The sequence below is a fragment of the Phyllostomus discolor genome, chromosome 1 (genome assembly GCF_004126475.2).
Source record: "Phyllostomus discolor isolate MPI-MPIP mPhyDis1 chromosome 1, mPhyDis1.pri.v3, whole genome shotgun sequence".
Lineage (NCBI taxonomy): Eukaryota > Metazoa > Chordata > Mammalia > Chiroptera > Phyllostomidae > Phyllostomus > Phyllostomus discolor.
Window position 1 is genome coordinate 185,284,562 of NC_040903.2, and position 15,996 is coordinate 185,300,557.

At 44.6% G+C, this 15,996-nt stretch overlaps 1 protein-coding gene across 4 annotated transcripts in view; it reads left to right on the top strand.

The window, feature by feature from the left end:
- DAAM1 (dishevelled associated activator of morphogenesis 1) overlaps positions 1 to 15,996 on the top strand; it is a 155,598-nt gene that overhangs the window by 129,286 nt on the left and 10,316 nt on the right. For all 4 annotated transcript variants that reach the window (XM_028505472.2, XM_036010486.1, XM_028505473.2 and 1 more), the window contains 5 exons: positions 3,399 to 3,483; positions 7,941 to 8,047; positions 9,765 to 9,853; positions 10,733 to 10,901; positions 14,940 to 15,047. In XM_028505472.2, the coding sequence (XP_028361273.1) occupies positions 3,399 to 3,483; positions 7,941 to 8,047; positions 9,765 to 9,853; positions 10,733 to 10,901; positions 14,940 to 15,047 (558 nt within the window). The remainder of the gene's footprint in view (positions 1 to 3,398; positions 3,484 to 7,940; positions 8,048 to 9,764; positions 9,854 to 10,732; positions 10,902 to 14,939; positions 15,048 to 15,996) is intronic.

Below are 15,996 nucleotides of genomic sequence, written 5' to 3' on the forward strand. Positions count from 1 at the left end.
AAAGACAGAAAGAAACCTGGAAGCTGGTTTATATGCAAAATGAACCCCCCCTAAAAAACACTTTTATAAAGTGTCCTGCCATTCTTTTTTTTCCAGATGCTCACTTACCATGGCAGCCAGGGTGTAGTAAACCACAAAAAGCTACTTTAAAGTAGGAGGATTTGGCTTAAATCCACTGAAGCAGAGCTCAGGCTGATGTAGCCATCCATTCCTAACCTACTGTAATTACGCCTGGATGTTTCAATTCTCTTGGCACATTTTTTAAATACTTGAGTAGAGCAAGGTAGATTTAAATACTGTTTTGAAATGGCCAGTTTGTTTCCTGCCTTGTAAAGAAAGTTGAAGTGGATGCCTCAGAAGTTGCCACCCTCCGGCACGCCAGAGCACTGCCAAGCTTTAAAAGCAATTAAAAGGTTAGAACTGGTAGGGTCCTTAAATTACAGAGATTAGCAACTCATTCTGTGAATGACAGATGATACTAAGAACTCGGCAACCTATGGAACCATCCCGAAGGGCGGCATACCCTTCTCCTCTTTCCCCAAAGGTACGGTTTCTTTGTCTGCTCCAACAGGCCACGTGCAAGGCAGTATGTTGACAGGTAGATTTTCTTAAGTACTACCCATTAAAATCTCAAGTCTCTTTGTGGGCTACATTAAGAGAAAGCAAAATTGTTATGAATTAGAGCTAGCATTTAGTCCAGACAGCCTCTCGGGGGCGGGGGTTGAGGAGCATAAATATATACAATTTCAAAAGCAAGAAGTTCTGCGCTCCATATGGGGAGCTAATGAAATGCAAATCTGATACTTCAAGTATTGTTCTCACTCTGATTTTCAGCTCTTTTCCTTTTAAATGCAAAACAGAAGGACTCAGCAGAATTGTACCATAAAGTGGTTTCTTCAGCTTAGTGTAAGAAGGACACAGAACTAATTTATTTTTTTCTTATAAGTGGAGCTTTTCTCGTGATGACTACAGACGTTTCCACAGCCAGTTGGTTTTCATTAGTGTCAGTTTCAGCCTCCCCTGATGTTCCTCTTCCTCAGCCTTGCGGGGCCGCGCCGTGGTGTCAGCCCTCAGCTGACTCAAGAGCCTTTGGTGTCCTGGAACCAAGGGCTGCCCAGGGCATGGATGGTGGAGGCCTTGATGCTGGAATAGTTTTTCTTCCATCATACATTTTACCCATGCCAACTCGCCTAATCATTCCATTTAAGTGTGGGGCTTTTCCATCGTGATGTTCTAGTGAACATCAAATTTATGAGGCAGTAGGCACCGACCGTGCCAGGTGACTAGAACAATCTGTGCAAGTCTGCTCAGGTCCAGGGTTGCCAGCCACCGCCCAGGAGTTCTGGTGGTACTACAACTTGGACCAGGCGATGGAGTGGGATTTTATTTTATTTTATTTTTTTAATATTTTATTTATTTTTATTTATTTTTAGAACATGGACAATAGGGCATGTTGCCTACATGCTATATTTGGATATGAAAACATGAAAGAGGAGAGCATGGTATTAGTAAAACAAAATTCCCAAATGTCTGTTCCTTCTCGGTCCTGCTTATTGGCACGTGAAACCACGTTCAGTTTTTAAATGGCAGGATGGGTGGTTTTAACAAGATCACGTCAAAATCTAGAGGAAAGGACAAGCCAGACATGTCCAGAGCAGGCCCCACCTGGCATTCTGTCCTCCCTCCTCGGCCTTCGCGTCCGCCCTGCTCTCGGCCAGCCCTCCCGTGCGTCCTGTGTGCCTCCGTCTCGAGTGTTGCAGCTTACCACTGGATTCTCTCACACATTATACTCACCTTTAAAATACATACCACGTCTTCTAATTCTTTTTCATCGCTCCCAAGCTTAATGGGTAGTGTATGCAGAGAGGAAACTAGGGTGAAATAATAGGTATGAGAGTACTTTGGAAATTGTTCATAATAACCCTACAAAGCATTGTGTAATGATCAAATAACTGCATGTGACCACTAAGGTTCCATTAAGTATTGCTACCTTTTTTCCTCTGGTGTAGAAAAATCTCCCTTGTACAGTGTATTGTACAGTGTGGCCAGGCAGTACGCTAAACAGTTTACATGCACAAGTATTATTTTACTTTATTCTCCTTCTCTCTCTTTCCTTTATATAGATGTAGTTATTATTGTCCCTATTTTATAGATGAGGAAACTGAAGCAAAGAAAAACTTTTCTCAAAGTCACACTGGCTGAGAACTATCAGAGCCAGATCTGGGACCCAGTTGGTCTGATGCCAAAGCTCCTGCTTCAGGCGTTACATTTGAGGGCTGTTCGCCTTGCTCTATATTTGAGCTTAATTATGTCTTTCTAGTCCTAAATGTTATTCTTCTTCAAGATCACAGACTAGAAGAACAGATCAAATGACATTAATATGCCACATTAGCGGTAGCTTGTAAGGAAGTGAGCTTTTAAAGTAAGTCTGGATCTAATGCTTACAAACAAAACAAAAGAATGCCTGTTGTTGCAGCTAACAATCTGATGGAGACATTGTGGCCCTGGTTATGACTACTGGCTGTGCCTGCTAAACACACATTTTTACGTTTTAATTTCATGACTCTTGATAGTCAACACTCTGGTGTCCTGACATAATCGATACATCCTTAATTACATTAGGAAACCACATAAATTCATGGTACACAGAAAACGGATTTGTGATTTTGCTTAAATCCTTCCTGTGAGATATTTTAGGAGAGCAATGCTTATTAAAGGAACTTGGGATTAGCAATCAAGAATGTTGGGTTTGTGGGAGACACTGCCACTTTCTGTGTATTTGACTGTGGGCAAATTGCTTAACTATTCTGAGCCCCAGTTGCTTCCTCTATTTAAAAAAAAAAAAAAGCCCATCAAGCTATTTCAGAAGTTCAGATGAAGTAACATGTGAAAACTCCTCAACTATGAAGTGCTTAGACATTTTTATATATTAACTATTGTTCAATTGTTTAACAATAACATAGATTCTAAGCTTATTTAAAGCCATTTTCAATGTAACAGCGAGAGATTTAAACACTCCTGATGTGTAATCAAAGTAAGATTTTAGTTTTCCTCTTTCACCTGCAATCCGTGGGTGTATTAAAGAAAACGGCGATGTGTGGGAGCTGTCGCTACTTCTCATCCACTAATCCCTTGCTTGAGGAAACTAAACGACAGAACATAACAGCTTTGTTCACTGTGTCAGCAGAGCATTACAAAGCCCTCAAAGAATGTTAAAGCAGTTTCAAAATACTATTTTTAGGTGCAATATTGACAGGAAATAAGCTTTCACTGAGAGATTTTTGAGCAAAACAGTACTTGAAAATCAGCAGCTGGAGTAGCAAAATGAATTATCTTCCATTAAATTTTAATGTGCAAGCCAGTATTGTTAACAACAAAACAAAATATTCTTTCCCCAGGTTGAAATTATCCAATGATGAAATCAAACGGGCAATTCTAACAATGGACGAGCAGGAAGATCTGCCCAAGGACATGCTGGAACAGGTGAGCTGCCAGACGTCCCTCAGAGCACAAGCGGCAGCTGACTCTCAGCAGGGAGTGAGAGTGAGAAGATCTGGTTGCTGCTGGTAGAAAGTTCCTTCATCTCTGAATTGAGGCGGTTGAGCCCAGGTTCCATAGCGTTCTTTTAGGAATTATATGACTTTATTCTCTCCCCAAAATGATTGGTGAGAAGCAGGGTAACAAGTCCGTCAAATGTCTGGGATCCACAATGCCAGCTCTGTCCCTCATGCTGCTGTTATGTTGCTATGCCCTTGTAGGTCATATGCACCTATCAGCTCTAGTGGAAAATCCCTTCCTCAGGAATACTAAGAATCTCATTAGCAACCATGGGATCACACCTGTGTCTTGGCCTTGGCTCGCCAGTCTCACTACCACAAAGCCACCGATAAACCCCTAGCACTGTCATCTACATCTAAATACTTATGTGTGTCCTAAGGTGGGATTTAAACTTCTTGGGGCACAGTCTTGTCTCAACATCAAGTGGCATTCCTCTTGCGTCATAAATGGCAGTACATTCATTTGCCAGGACTAGCAAGTATGGGATGGGTTTACACGCAGTCAGCACATACCTCGTTCATGGTATTTAGAGACAACTTGTATCATCTTCAGCAGGCAAGCCGAGTGTGGTGACCTCACCTCCCTTCATGCAGTATTTCTGCAATGCACTCTGTGCCGCCTCTCCAACTATGTCATGCGGTGTTCAGCAGCTTTGTTCATTTGCCCCTCGAACGACAGTGTTGTTAACTAGCAGATACCCTAGGGATTATCACCTGTCTCTTGTTCCATGCTTTGTAGAGATGGTCTGGGAATACTTTAAGACTGTCTGTCTGCTTGTCGCATTGTCCTTGGGACAGAATCACATTTTGAGTGATTTTAGTCATGAGGTCCATGTTTGTTAGAGGCAAGTACACTGAAGGTTGACTTGGACACAAACAATCATGATTCCAGGCCGAACTTGAGGTCTTCTCTGTGGGCATGCTCAGTTCCCAAGAGCAGAGGAAAAGAATCTTATGTGTTGCTGGCAGTGATCCTGGGTGGCGAGGAGCTCCAGGTGGGGTGCCTGTCTACAGATACATTTCTAATGGTTCTCACTGATGTCCTAATAGGCCTCCAATACAGGGCAGGGAAGAGTGATGTATGCGGTGTCACTGCAACTAAATGGAGCTGCCCTCCCTGAAGCCACTGTAGCTGCAATTGTCCTAGTGAAAACTCTCACACTTAGCAATGGGGAAACTTCATGCTGTCCTTGTAAGGTTTGATTTGGGTGCAAAAATAGTTAATGCCTGTGTTTCCAAGTCAGTTGTTAGGACACTCTGTATATGAAGAGTTCAAAAGTAATTCCTAAACCTCAGATTCATTTTTTCCTCCACATGCTCCTCCCTCCTTCGCTGTGTATCAGAACAGTCTCTGCCCCTCCCCGGCCCCCAGCGGCCGGGCACCGCAGTTGTCTGCATCAGAAGTTGCTCACCCGGAGTGAAGAGCTACGCGGAAAGTTCCCTTAGTCTTTAGGCCTTCAGCCCCTATTGACAAGGTCATGTGTTTAAAATTCCACAAGATCTGTTTACTGTGAAACTGCATCCAGCAAAATTCCTCCTTGAGGGAAAGGAGTTCAGAATATTGCCAAAAGGGCTTGCAGTGTAAATAGAATGTACTTCAAATAAATACAAGTAAGGAAATCAGTCTACTGAAGCAGAATCTGGCCAACTAGGATACTTTTGACCTGGCATTTCTGATAATTCTGCGTCTCACGCTCTGCTCATGTCTCGTGCTCTTTCCTTTCCTCCCGATTCTGCCATTTCTCCTCTGGTTCCTTGTCCTTCATACAGCGCTCTCCCCAGACAAGCATTGACACCAGCACCTCTTTCCTTCTCTCTTCAATTTGCGTCTGAGCCATATTCATTTCCTCCTTTCCTGCTGCTTTTAGCTGCTGGGCTCAGAACTCAGATGAGATCAATACACTCTTTCTTGGTGTTTATCTAATTCTTCTCTCAAAACTATCCATGCACACTCTGTTATTTGACTGTGTTCTGAGAAGGACTGTGCCTTTAGCATGTTCCTCTTTCTGTTCTTTTGTACATAATGAAAGAGAGTTTAGTCACCGGGTTACCCTGAACAGGGGCCTGTGGGCTCGGCATAATGAGCAGGGCCAATACCTAAGACTGGAACTGCAGTTCCTTGCCCAGTAGATAAAAATCCAAATTAAGGGGGAAAAACAAGCCTTTTTTTCTGTCTTCTTTGCCCTTGCGTGCTACCTACCCTCCTTGCACTGAGGAAACACAAGAAGATTCTTGTCCTGTCCACTATCGGCTTGAATACCAGAACATAAATAACCAGAAGCGATCAAACCACCAGACCTGTGAACTCCCTGGCATCCACTTCCATCCCTACCCAGCCCTTCCACCCCATTAGGAAAGAGGGGTGTCCCTGGCCCATCCCACCCATCTGCTCAGGGACCCGGCCTGATCGGAGACTCTGCCTCTCTCCTGGATGTTTCACCTCTCTCTCTTGACATGTAACTTGTTTGAGTCTTGGGTTTTCTCACACACGCCTCTTAAGACTGCACATCCCCATCCAGCTGCTGTCCTCTCTCTTTGCACCCAGCCCATGCTCTTGAAAGCCTGCCCCACTCACCTCCTGTTGACACTTCCTCAACTCCCTGCAGTCTGTCTTCCCTGCCTCCTTAAAGCTTTCTCACTAAGAACACGCAAAGTCCTTGTCCCCAAAGCCAGGGGGCACTTGGCGCAGTCCTTATCTTCCTGGATTTCTTGGTGGTGTGTGGCAGTGATGGACACTTGCTCCCGATGAAACGCCCTCTTCCTTTGGTCCTGTGATCCCACATAGGCACCCCCACTGCCTCCTTTGAAGGTTCTTCTTCTTGGCCTCATCCCTTAAATGCTGGCTTCCCTGGAACCCTGCATTTTTTCTCCTGGTGGCTGTCCAGGTTGCCTCACTCACATGTGTGCACATTTCAACCCATACCAAGGCTTTCTCTTCAAAACAGGTAGGATTCCAGACCCATCTGTCCATCTGTGCACTAGAAATCACTACTTGGTTCTCTTGCCAGTATTTCAAGCACCATACTCACCTTCCACCCACCCACCCTTCATCAGCTTTCTCTGTTCGGGCTTCCTGTTACACTCCATGCACATGGTTGCCTACGCCAGGAGCCTGGACCTCATCCTTTTGACTCTCATCTGCTGTAATTCATCTGCCCACAAGCCAGGCCAGTTCTATTCAAAACCCCCCAATAGCTCTAGATTCTCCCTACCCACCCTCTCTGTAGGCCAGCATCATCTCTTACCTGGGTGACTGCCTCAGCCATCCGATCACAACCCCCCAATACTTTCGGTCCCTTCGCATTCTGTGTCCATTCTTCAGGCACAGGAACCTTTCTGAAATGCAAACTCATTCCTCTGCTTAAGATTTCCGTTTATCCAAGTACCCTCAAGATAAGGTCTGAGCCTCTTCAAAGGCTTTTGCTACTCCCTGACCTTGACCGCAGCTTCCCTCTCCCCTGCCATCACAGCTGTGTCGCCCATGGCAGACCCTGGCACATGATGTGCACTTTGCCTGGAATACATTTCCAACTTCGTATCATTCACTCTTCCCCTGTAGTCCCAGTTCTCTCCCTCTGCTGGCCGCACCTGTTCTGACTGCCTTTTCTGAGATGCCATAGTTAAAGTCCACAAACATCTGAAACCGGCTAAATGGAGCACCCAATGTTAGCATCAAGTTATGGGGAAGATCTTGAGGTCCATGGGGTCGGTGTAATTTTTTTTTTAATGTCCACAGACATTTGGTCTAGAAAACAGCACAGAGGCCTGTGTATACCCATATGCATACTTGTTCCTTTAAAGGAGATCGGACACACTCAGAAGTGCTTTTTCCACTGTAAACGTTATTGCCATTTCTTCCACATTCCATGCTCGTTTCTTCCTCCAAAATAAAATATGGAACTAAAAACTTCAAATCCCACTGCATTCCTCTCATCCAACTCTACATGGAGAAAAAAAGAGAGCAAGGGAGGGAATTAGATAAGCCAGACAAGCAAACTGAATGGAAAATGCACATAGAATAGCTCGTTCCAGCATGATGTAATAGAAATAAGTGTGGAACTGGGGATCAAGAGGCAGGCCCTGTTTCTGATGATGACACACGTCTGCGCTGTGATCCTGGGTGGGTTTTTTAATGTCTCGACCTCATGTGCTAATTAGAGGGTTGCATCTCCAAGGTCCCTTGAATGGTCTGTGTAAAGTAGACCCTGGCAAAGAGCTGCCCCAATGCAGGTTAGAGAGGCAGTGTAATCACTTGTGAGCAGAGCTTATAAACTAAACAAAAGTTAAAATTTCATCTTGGGACAAATTAACTGAAAAAGTGAAAAATTACTGGTGTTAATTAAGTTAAAAACCTCACGTTTAATATTTGTGTGTACTTTTTAGCTCTTGAAGTTTGTTCCTGAAAAAAGCGACATTGACCTTTTGGAGGAACATAAACATGAGCTGGATCGGATGGCCAAGGCTGACAGGTTCCTCTTTGAGATGAGCCGGTGAGTTTAAAGATGCTTAAAAACTAAAGGTGCCCCTTACCTTTGTAAGGAACTTAACCTTTTGATTCATGTTGAATTGTCTGTTTTAACTTGAAGCATTTTTGAATTCCAGAATCTTTTTGAGTGTGAGTTGTATAGAATTTGTTTAATTGAGTTCTTGTCCAAGGGTGAGACAGGGTCGGGGTTCCTTCACAATTATCGCTACTTCTGGGCCTTTTTGACTCATGGGCTTTGACCTGTTCAAGGCATACCTTGTCCTGGGTCCAGTCAGTGTCATTGTCCACACGTCTTTGATTTTGAGGGGTTGTGTCTCTCTCCCCCTACTTCCTCAGCATCTCAAGTTGTTTTAAAATGGAAAACAGTGGGCAGACTCTGTGCTGTAGCCTGGAGCCCACATGACTGAACAGCCGGGGTCTGGGTGTCAAACCATGACACGTGCAGACATCACTAATCAATCATGGCATTCTGCCCCCAGAGCCTTGGCAAGCCTTCTCAGCCCTTCTCCACAAGTCCCTGAGGCAGCCCCTGCATCTTAATCGAGTTTGGCATGTGAGCTGAGTGTCTTTGCCACCCTAGGCCTAGCTAATTGATTCCACATTAGAGAAGGACCAGTGGTCCCGAAACTCTCAGTCCACCCCAGGGCACAGCTCTTCCCGATGCCGAAGGCCAGCTAATGTGGCCAAGGTGGACATGCCTTTTACCCTATATTTCTGCCCTCTACAGACTTATGTTTGTTGTTGTTTTACCTGAACTTGTCTGCTGCAGTAGGACAAAGGATGGTTTTCAAGTTTTGGCAGGTGTGTCCAGCAACCTATGTGCAGACAAACCAAGTGGCCATCCACAGTAGGTGCCAATTAGTCATTGCCCAGATCTTTGCGTGCATCTCAGTTAATCCTCCTGTCAGCCCCGCCAGGATGGCTGTGAGGTCCAGAGCTGTTCTCTTCCCTGAAACAGAGGAATTAAGCTTCCTGTCCAAGGTCACCTAATAAAAGGAGAACCTGGGCTGCGAACCCAGGTCCATCTGACTGTGGCAGTGATTCCTGAAGGTCTGGGCCACAGTGCCTGCCCTCACCCCTCAGCAGCACAGAGCGGCTAACCTCGGTGGTGACCAGCATCCTTGTGACCTTGAGTAGCTAGTTTGCTGTCTTGGAAGCAGAGCTTGCCGGCCCAAGGGAGCAGACTGGGAGCCAACTGGACGAGAGAGGAGGGTTTGGGGCTGTGAGAGAGGCGAGCATATGAGAGAACACTGGAGGCAGTTCTGCACTGTGGTTTTTCCATGGGTAAACTCTGTGGAAAGCTAAGAAGCAAGGGAGAAGAGCAGGGAACACTCTTTATTTGCAGCAGAATGGGGAGTCTTATCATTTACATCCTTTTCATCCCTTCCTGTTCAGTAGAGCAGCTGGGACTCTGAGGGACGGAAGGGGCTGTAGTCTGTAGCAGCCACCCATTGCCTAATCTGATGGGAGATGACGCCCTGGTGCAGTTGCCGAAACAACCCCTGTGGGTCAGAGGAAGCTGGGCTCTCTGGGCCAAGTGCCTTGTGCCCTGTGCTCCTGTCCAGGAGAGGGAGAGAGAGAGACAGAGAGACAGAGAGAGAGAGACCGTCTCTCTCTGTCTGGGGTTGGAGAGATTGCTCTGAGGTATCCCACCTCCACATCCGTTAAGTGAGCATGGACGTATTAAGTGAATGTTCATTACCCTATGCTTGTTCTTACAGAATTAATCATTATCAGCAAAGATTGCAGTCGCTGTATTTCAAAAAGAAGTTTGCAGAGCGGGTGGCAGAAGTTAAACCCAAAGTGGAAGGTAAAGTCAAAAGGGAGCAGCTCTGATTGAGTGTGATGATCATTTTAAGTGCCCATATACAAGTGTAGTCTCAGCTCGTAGAGTAAACAGGATTCCTTTGGTGATTTCTTTGCCCAAAATCTTTTGACATTCTCATGGATAATTCCTTCAGGTCAGCGCTTGGCTTGCTGAGCTGGCCACGCCTCCTGGGCTCCTCTGCAGTATTGGGCTTTTGACCACATGGGTGTTAGTAAGGAATATATTTCACTGCCACTAGCATTAAACCTTTAATTAGCTGTCTTGCAAGAGGGACTCCCTAGATTTTTTCTAAGAGAAGATTCGAGGCTATAAGTATGGGTTGGTTTTGAGGCTATTAAATTTGTAAATGATTGAAATGTGGTCAAGGCCACTGAAGAGCACAGCCCCAGCAGGCAGGCTGGATCAGGACCCTGCTTGAGCCCTGATCCCTGAGGGTACCTGCAAGCTGTCACATGTAACACATTTGACCGCTTTTCCTGTCAATGGAATTGATCAGCAGTCCTGTTGGATCTCACTCACCCTGGGCAAGAAGGTGTTTGCAAAGGAATGTGGGAAGTGCACTTTCTGTCCTGGGTCTCTCTAAGTGCCTCTGACTGATCAGTCAGCTGCGGCAAGGCCTGGGACAGGGTAGGATTGTGCAGCTGACTAGGGGTGTGAGGCGGGGTCTCTTAGACAGCTTCCGCTGCCGCTGCCTGTCCTCTTGCCCTCTGCTCCTAGTTTAGGTGTTTTGGAAGTGCCCTGCTCATCTAACAACCCAGTCTTGCACCTTCAGTAGATGCTATTAGGTGTGTGGAGTTAAGGTGGGTATTTCTGAAAAGTCTTGGTTGTAATAGTAGTGTTTCTGTACGTTTTGTTTTGAAGCGATTCGCTCTGGCTCAGAAGAGGTGTTTAGGAGCAGTGCCCTGAAGCAGTTGCTAGAAGTGGTTTTGGCATTTGGAAATTACATGAATAAAGGCCAAAGAGGCAATGCGTATGGATTCAAGATATCCAGCCTAAACAAGATCGCTGACACAAAATCCAGTATTGACAAGTAAGTGTGGGATCTTCCAGCACTGGAGAACCCAGGCGCTTAGGTCAGGGCTGAAATGTGTACCCCTCTGGCCCTGCACCTCCACGGTGCTGCACTTGTCCCTCTCACCCCTCTCTGTCCTCTCTCACAGCCACAGGTGAGAGTGTCCCCAAGTGCCCCCTGGGCCAAGTACCCTTCATCCATTTTCAGCCCACAGGGATAGCGTCTAGACCACGGTCTTTGTTTTTTGGGTTTCCTTAGATAACGTTTTTATTTTAGTGTGATACACTGAAGACAAATGCACTAATTATAAATACACATCTGATGAATTGTCACAGATTGTACACGTCTGTGAAACTAGTACCCAGGCAGAGAGCTGGACTCCACCAGCGCTGCGGTAGCCAGCTCCTGGCCTCGCCCAGGCGCCACCCTCCCGGGAGAGCAGTGCTCCTGGGGGAGGAGAACAGCCGGATGGCTGGTGATACCCTCTGAAGCTTGTTGGGTTTGTACACATTGAAGCTCGCAGGTATATGTGTAAATGCCTCTTGGCTGTTGGTATTTAGCTGCTCATCACAAGACTTACGAAAATAAGAGAGTGCATTTCTAGAAAGTGCGTTTTAAGTGAGCAGATCCTTGTTAGAGACACTGAGACGTGAAAATGCGCTGAGGCCGTTGGCATGCAGGGGCGTTGAGAGTGTTCAGTCTGGTGTCCCCGAGAACCATGTTTCTCTGCGGTTCTCACTGACTTCAAAGGGACATGCACAATTGTTTCCAAGGTAAACTTCCCTGCACCCGCATTCTTTTTTTTTAATGTGGGCTGTTCACCCTAATTATTCCTAACTAGTGAGGCAGAGTGTCATGGCAGAGAAAGAGATGAAGCTATCCTCTAAGAAATGACATTCAAATTGCAGGGCTGTTCCTCGTTTTTGCATCATGTAGACATAAATGAACAAAGGGCAGCTCACTGCCGCCTTAATTTTAACATAAGCACTTGGTCCTTCTGCAGCATACAGCACTTTCACATTGAATTGTCCCAACAGCCTGTGAACTATGCAGGCGGGGCGCTGTATCTCCTGTTGTTGGATAAAAACCGAGGCAGACTCTTTCGGCTTGCCTAAGGTCGCGGCAAGCAGGGTAATTGACCTTACAGGTTTTTGAGACATATTTATTAGTCTGTCCGCAGCCCTCCTCTACCACAAAAAATAGATCTTATTTGAAGGGTGCAGTCAATAACTATAGCATCTTACTCCATAACAAGAGCAGCATCCTCTTAAGGAAGGATGTTCTCTTCAGCCGGGCTTGCAGGTCATGGGGGAAGGAAAGCCTCACTACCAGTCAGTCCCGTTCTCCCTCTCCCTCTCCCAGACACACACACCAGCCCTGGGTCCTTTTTGTCCTCCCCAGCTCACTGATAACCTGACACCTACCACACGATTCTCTGCTTATCAGTTACTGCAGAATTTATCTAATCCACAAGCCTTTTCAAAACAAATAAATTAAAAACATTTCTTATCTCTTTCTTTTTCCTCTTTTTTCTGCCTGTGAATACTTGGTCCCCCAAAGCAGCACTCGTGTCTTATAAACCTATAGTGCCCAGCAGAGTGCCTTGCTTAACAAGCAGCCCCTCGGGGAATGTTCAGTTGAATCTAATCAGACTGCATCAGAGTGGGACGGTCAGCGTGAAGGGTGCGCCCTCTGCATCAAAGCCTTGTTTCTGGTAATGACAAGAGGATGATCAAATGTGTGCTTTAGTTGTTTTTCAATTCTTCAAGAATTTATTCAGTCAAATGAGGTGTTATTTGGATAGCAGACATATCTGGAAGCTCTGATCTGGTTTTAAGTCTTTCTACGCTAAGAAACATATATGTGGTAATTTAAAATTAATTTCTCTAAATAACAAAGCATTTCTCTGAAATATGAGGAAACACGGCGTTTCTCTTTCTTTGATGGTGGTTGGGATTTCGCTCCCTCGGGCCATTCCTCTTGTAGCAGGCACATGGGCAGACGCGTAGATTCTGTGAACAGCAAAACTGACATGCAGTGATACAGCTGAACATCTGCAGAAGAAGTGGCTGGGGTTTCTGATTGTTCTCCAGTTATTGAGAGCCAGAAAAACAAGGGATTTTTTTTTTTTTTTTACATGTGAACCAGTTGACTCAGAGGAATAGGATTACATTGACTCTCTTAAGCTAAAGGGCAACCAGAAGTGGCTTTCATTGTTATGGGAAAGAAAATTGTGTGACAGCTCTGCCACTTTAGCTGGAAGTGGGTGGGACTGTTGTGACTTAGCATTGTGAATTAGCAGACTACCTAAAAATTAAGGAAACATTTTAAAAGAAATGCATTGTGTTCTCCTGATTTCTGATAATGTTCAGTAAGACTAGTAGTTCGTGGTCCTGGCTGTCATTGCGTTGGCCAAGTCTGTTTAGTTTTTTCCATAAAATAAAAGACACATTTTTGCATTTTTACCAATAACTTTATTGCTTTAGATATTCTGAATATGTCAGTTATCTCCCACATGGTATAATGTTAATTCTCTTTTTTTATTCAATTTTTATTGTATTCTTTCCCATTACCATTTATATTGTTCTCAGTGTCTCAATTTGGTCACTGTCAACTTCAGCTGGTCTATCTGACCATGGAGCATAGTCCAACAAGAAATGTCCAGCGTGAAACTTTGCAAACCACTTTTTTTTTTTTAGAGAGGGAAGGGAGGGAGAAAGAGAGAGAGAGAGAGAAACATCAGTATGCGGTTGCTGGGAGCCGTGGCCTGCAACCCAGGCATATGCCCTGGCTGGGAATCAAACCTGTGACACTTTGGTTCACAGCCCGCACTCAATCCACTGAGCTACACCAGACGGGGCGCGCAAACCACTTTTGACACATTCAGTCAGTCACAGCAACCTCTCCATACACTGCACAAATCTTGTGTTTCAGTTGTATTTTTTACCTCTGTATTTTCTTCTATCTTCAATATTAAAATGGCTACACAAAAAATTACCAATTTTGATAAGTTTTTTTAAATGCTTGCTGATATGATACAATCTAAGAACGTTGTTTTGAATGAAGTTAAAGACAACTAAGTGCTCCTAGAACCATCCTATAGGAAAACACAAACAAACTTCTTGGCCAACCCAGTAGAATCACTGGAGAGTTTCTAAAATACCCATGCCTGGCCCCACCTCATTCCAATTAAGTGAATCTTAGTTTGGCCCAGGTATCTGGGATCCAGGTGATTATCACGTGGGAGTCGGGACAGTGGGACCAGACTACCATAGCTCTGCCTAGTAGACAGTGTTATCAGATGCCTGCCTTATCAACCCAGGTCACTCTGCCTTCAGGGCTGTCGCCACTGAAGAGGGAGGTGGGTTATGTGGTTAGGAGCCGAAGTGTTGCTAAAATTAGGAAGTGGATTCTTGGCCACCAGGATATTATATCCATGATGGCACAATCCTGGCCCACTTCCAGGCTCAGCCCTGAAATACGGAGCTTTCTAACTCTGACTCCCTTTGCTGCAAGAGCAAAACAAATGAGTCAGAGAGGAAAAGCGTTATCATAGAGATGAAAGAAACCTCAAATGAGAATTATCACTGATTGTCATCAGGGAGTTGCTGCTGTGTACTTTTTAGACTTGCAGTTAGCCATCCTTGTTAGTGGGTTAAACGTACCCCCCCCCCCCCACACCATCCCTCCCCGGGCTCTCTTTTTCTGGGAGCTGGTGCACGGGGAAGGACTAGCCTCACAGGAGACGGTTCAGATTCATTCCCGTCACCCTTCACGGTACCCAGGTTATGAAGGTTGTTCATTATGGGCCGAAGAAGTCATTCTTATCCCCTGCCCTTTCCTTGTAGAAGATGTATTCTTCCTTTTGAAATATATTCACATAAATTTCAGGTAGGCTCTCCCTATGTCCCCTTCTCGAGAATCCTTGCCTCATCAGAACCTTCAAAGTTTGAAATAGTGCAGGAATATAGCATTCCTGTGGGTTCAACCAGTTGAATATACAAATCATATGCAGATATTAACCATAGTTAATATTCTTTTCTTCTTTAATTATAGGAACATTACGCTTTTGCACTATCTCATAACTATTGTGGAAAATAAATACCCGAAGGTTCTCAATCTAAATGAAGAACTGCGGGACATTCCTCAAGCAGCAAAAGTAAAGTAAGTACTTCCAGCGAATTTTTTCATTTTTTATATCACTTGGACTGTGCTTTAGCCATTGAGGGAGTAAGTTAGCTTTGCCTGAAAAGGGTTCTTCTGTTTGCATTCCCCTGAATACTAGCATATGAAATAAAGTTTGAATCTTATCCAAATCACTCAAATGTGTTTCGTGGTTTTGAATATACGTGTGTGTTCTAGCTCCTTTGGAATACCCCTGCATGCAATGTTTAACTTCCACAAGCCCTTATTATGAGTTTAGTCAGAGTATATATTGAGTTGAGGAATGTGGTTTCACTAGTACTTTTCAAAGGCAGTTCTACTAAAATATAGGTAGTGAAATGAGGATAGACGGGTAAGCAAATAGAAGACCTGAATGTCAGGGCTTACATAGTTTTCACATGTGCACACTCCCAGAAACCAAGGCAACCTCTTAATGGAAAGCAGTCTTTATGCAAATGAAGACACTAAAAATAAAACATGGAAAGTTGCCAGACTTTTACCACAAACTTCACACCACTCTTCAGAGACTGAGGAGCAGGCAGTTTTCCTTGCTGTTGTCTCTCCTCGTTTTGGCCTTCAAAAAAATTTTTTAACTGCATCTTTCTGCAGTCAGTTTGAAAAGCATGGTAAGCAGACTAACTCTTTCTCTCTGTGGAGGTTGGTAGAAATGTACTGTGTAAGACATGAAGTTAAAATGTTAAAGTAAATGAAGTGTTGGTGTATTTGTTTACACGTGAGTTATCTGTTGGAATGAAGTTATGTTCTTTCATTTAAAAGTCTTCAAATAGAAAGCATTATGGAAGAAACTCAGGAAGCTTTCTCGGTGTTTTAATAAAAGCAAAAACAATGAAAACTAGTTAATACAACCTTAAGAAAAATCATTGTTGATTGAAATTTAAACCATCAGCTTGTACTCCGCACGTCACCAGCACGGTGGCAAGTAGCCATG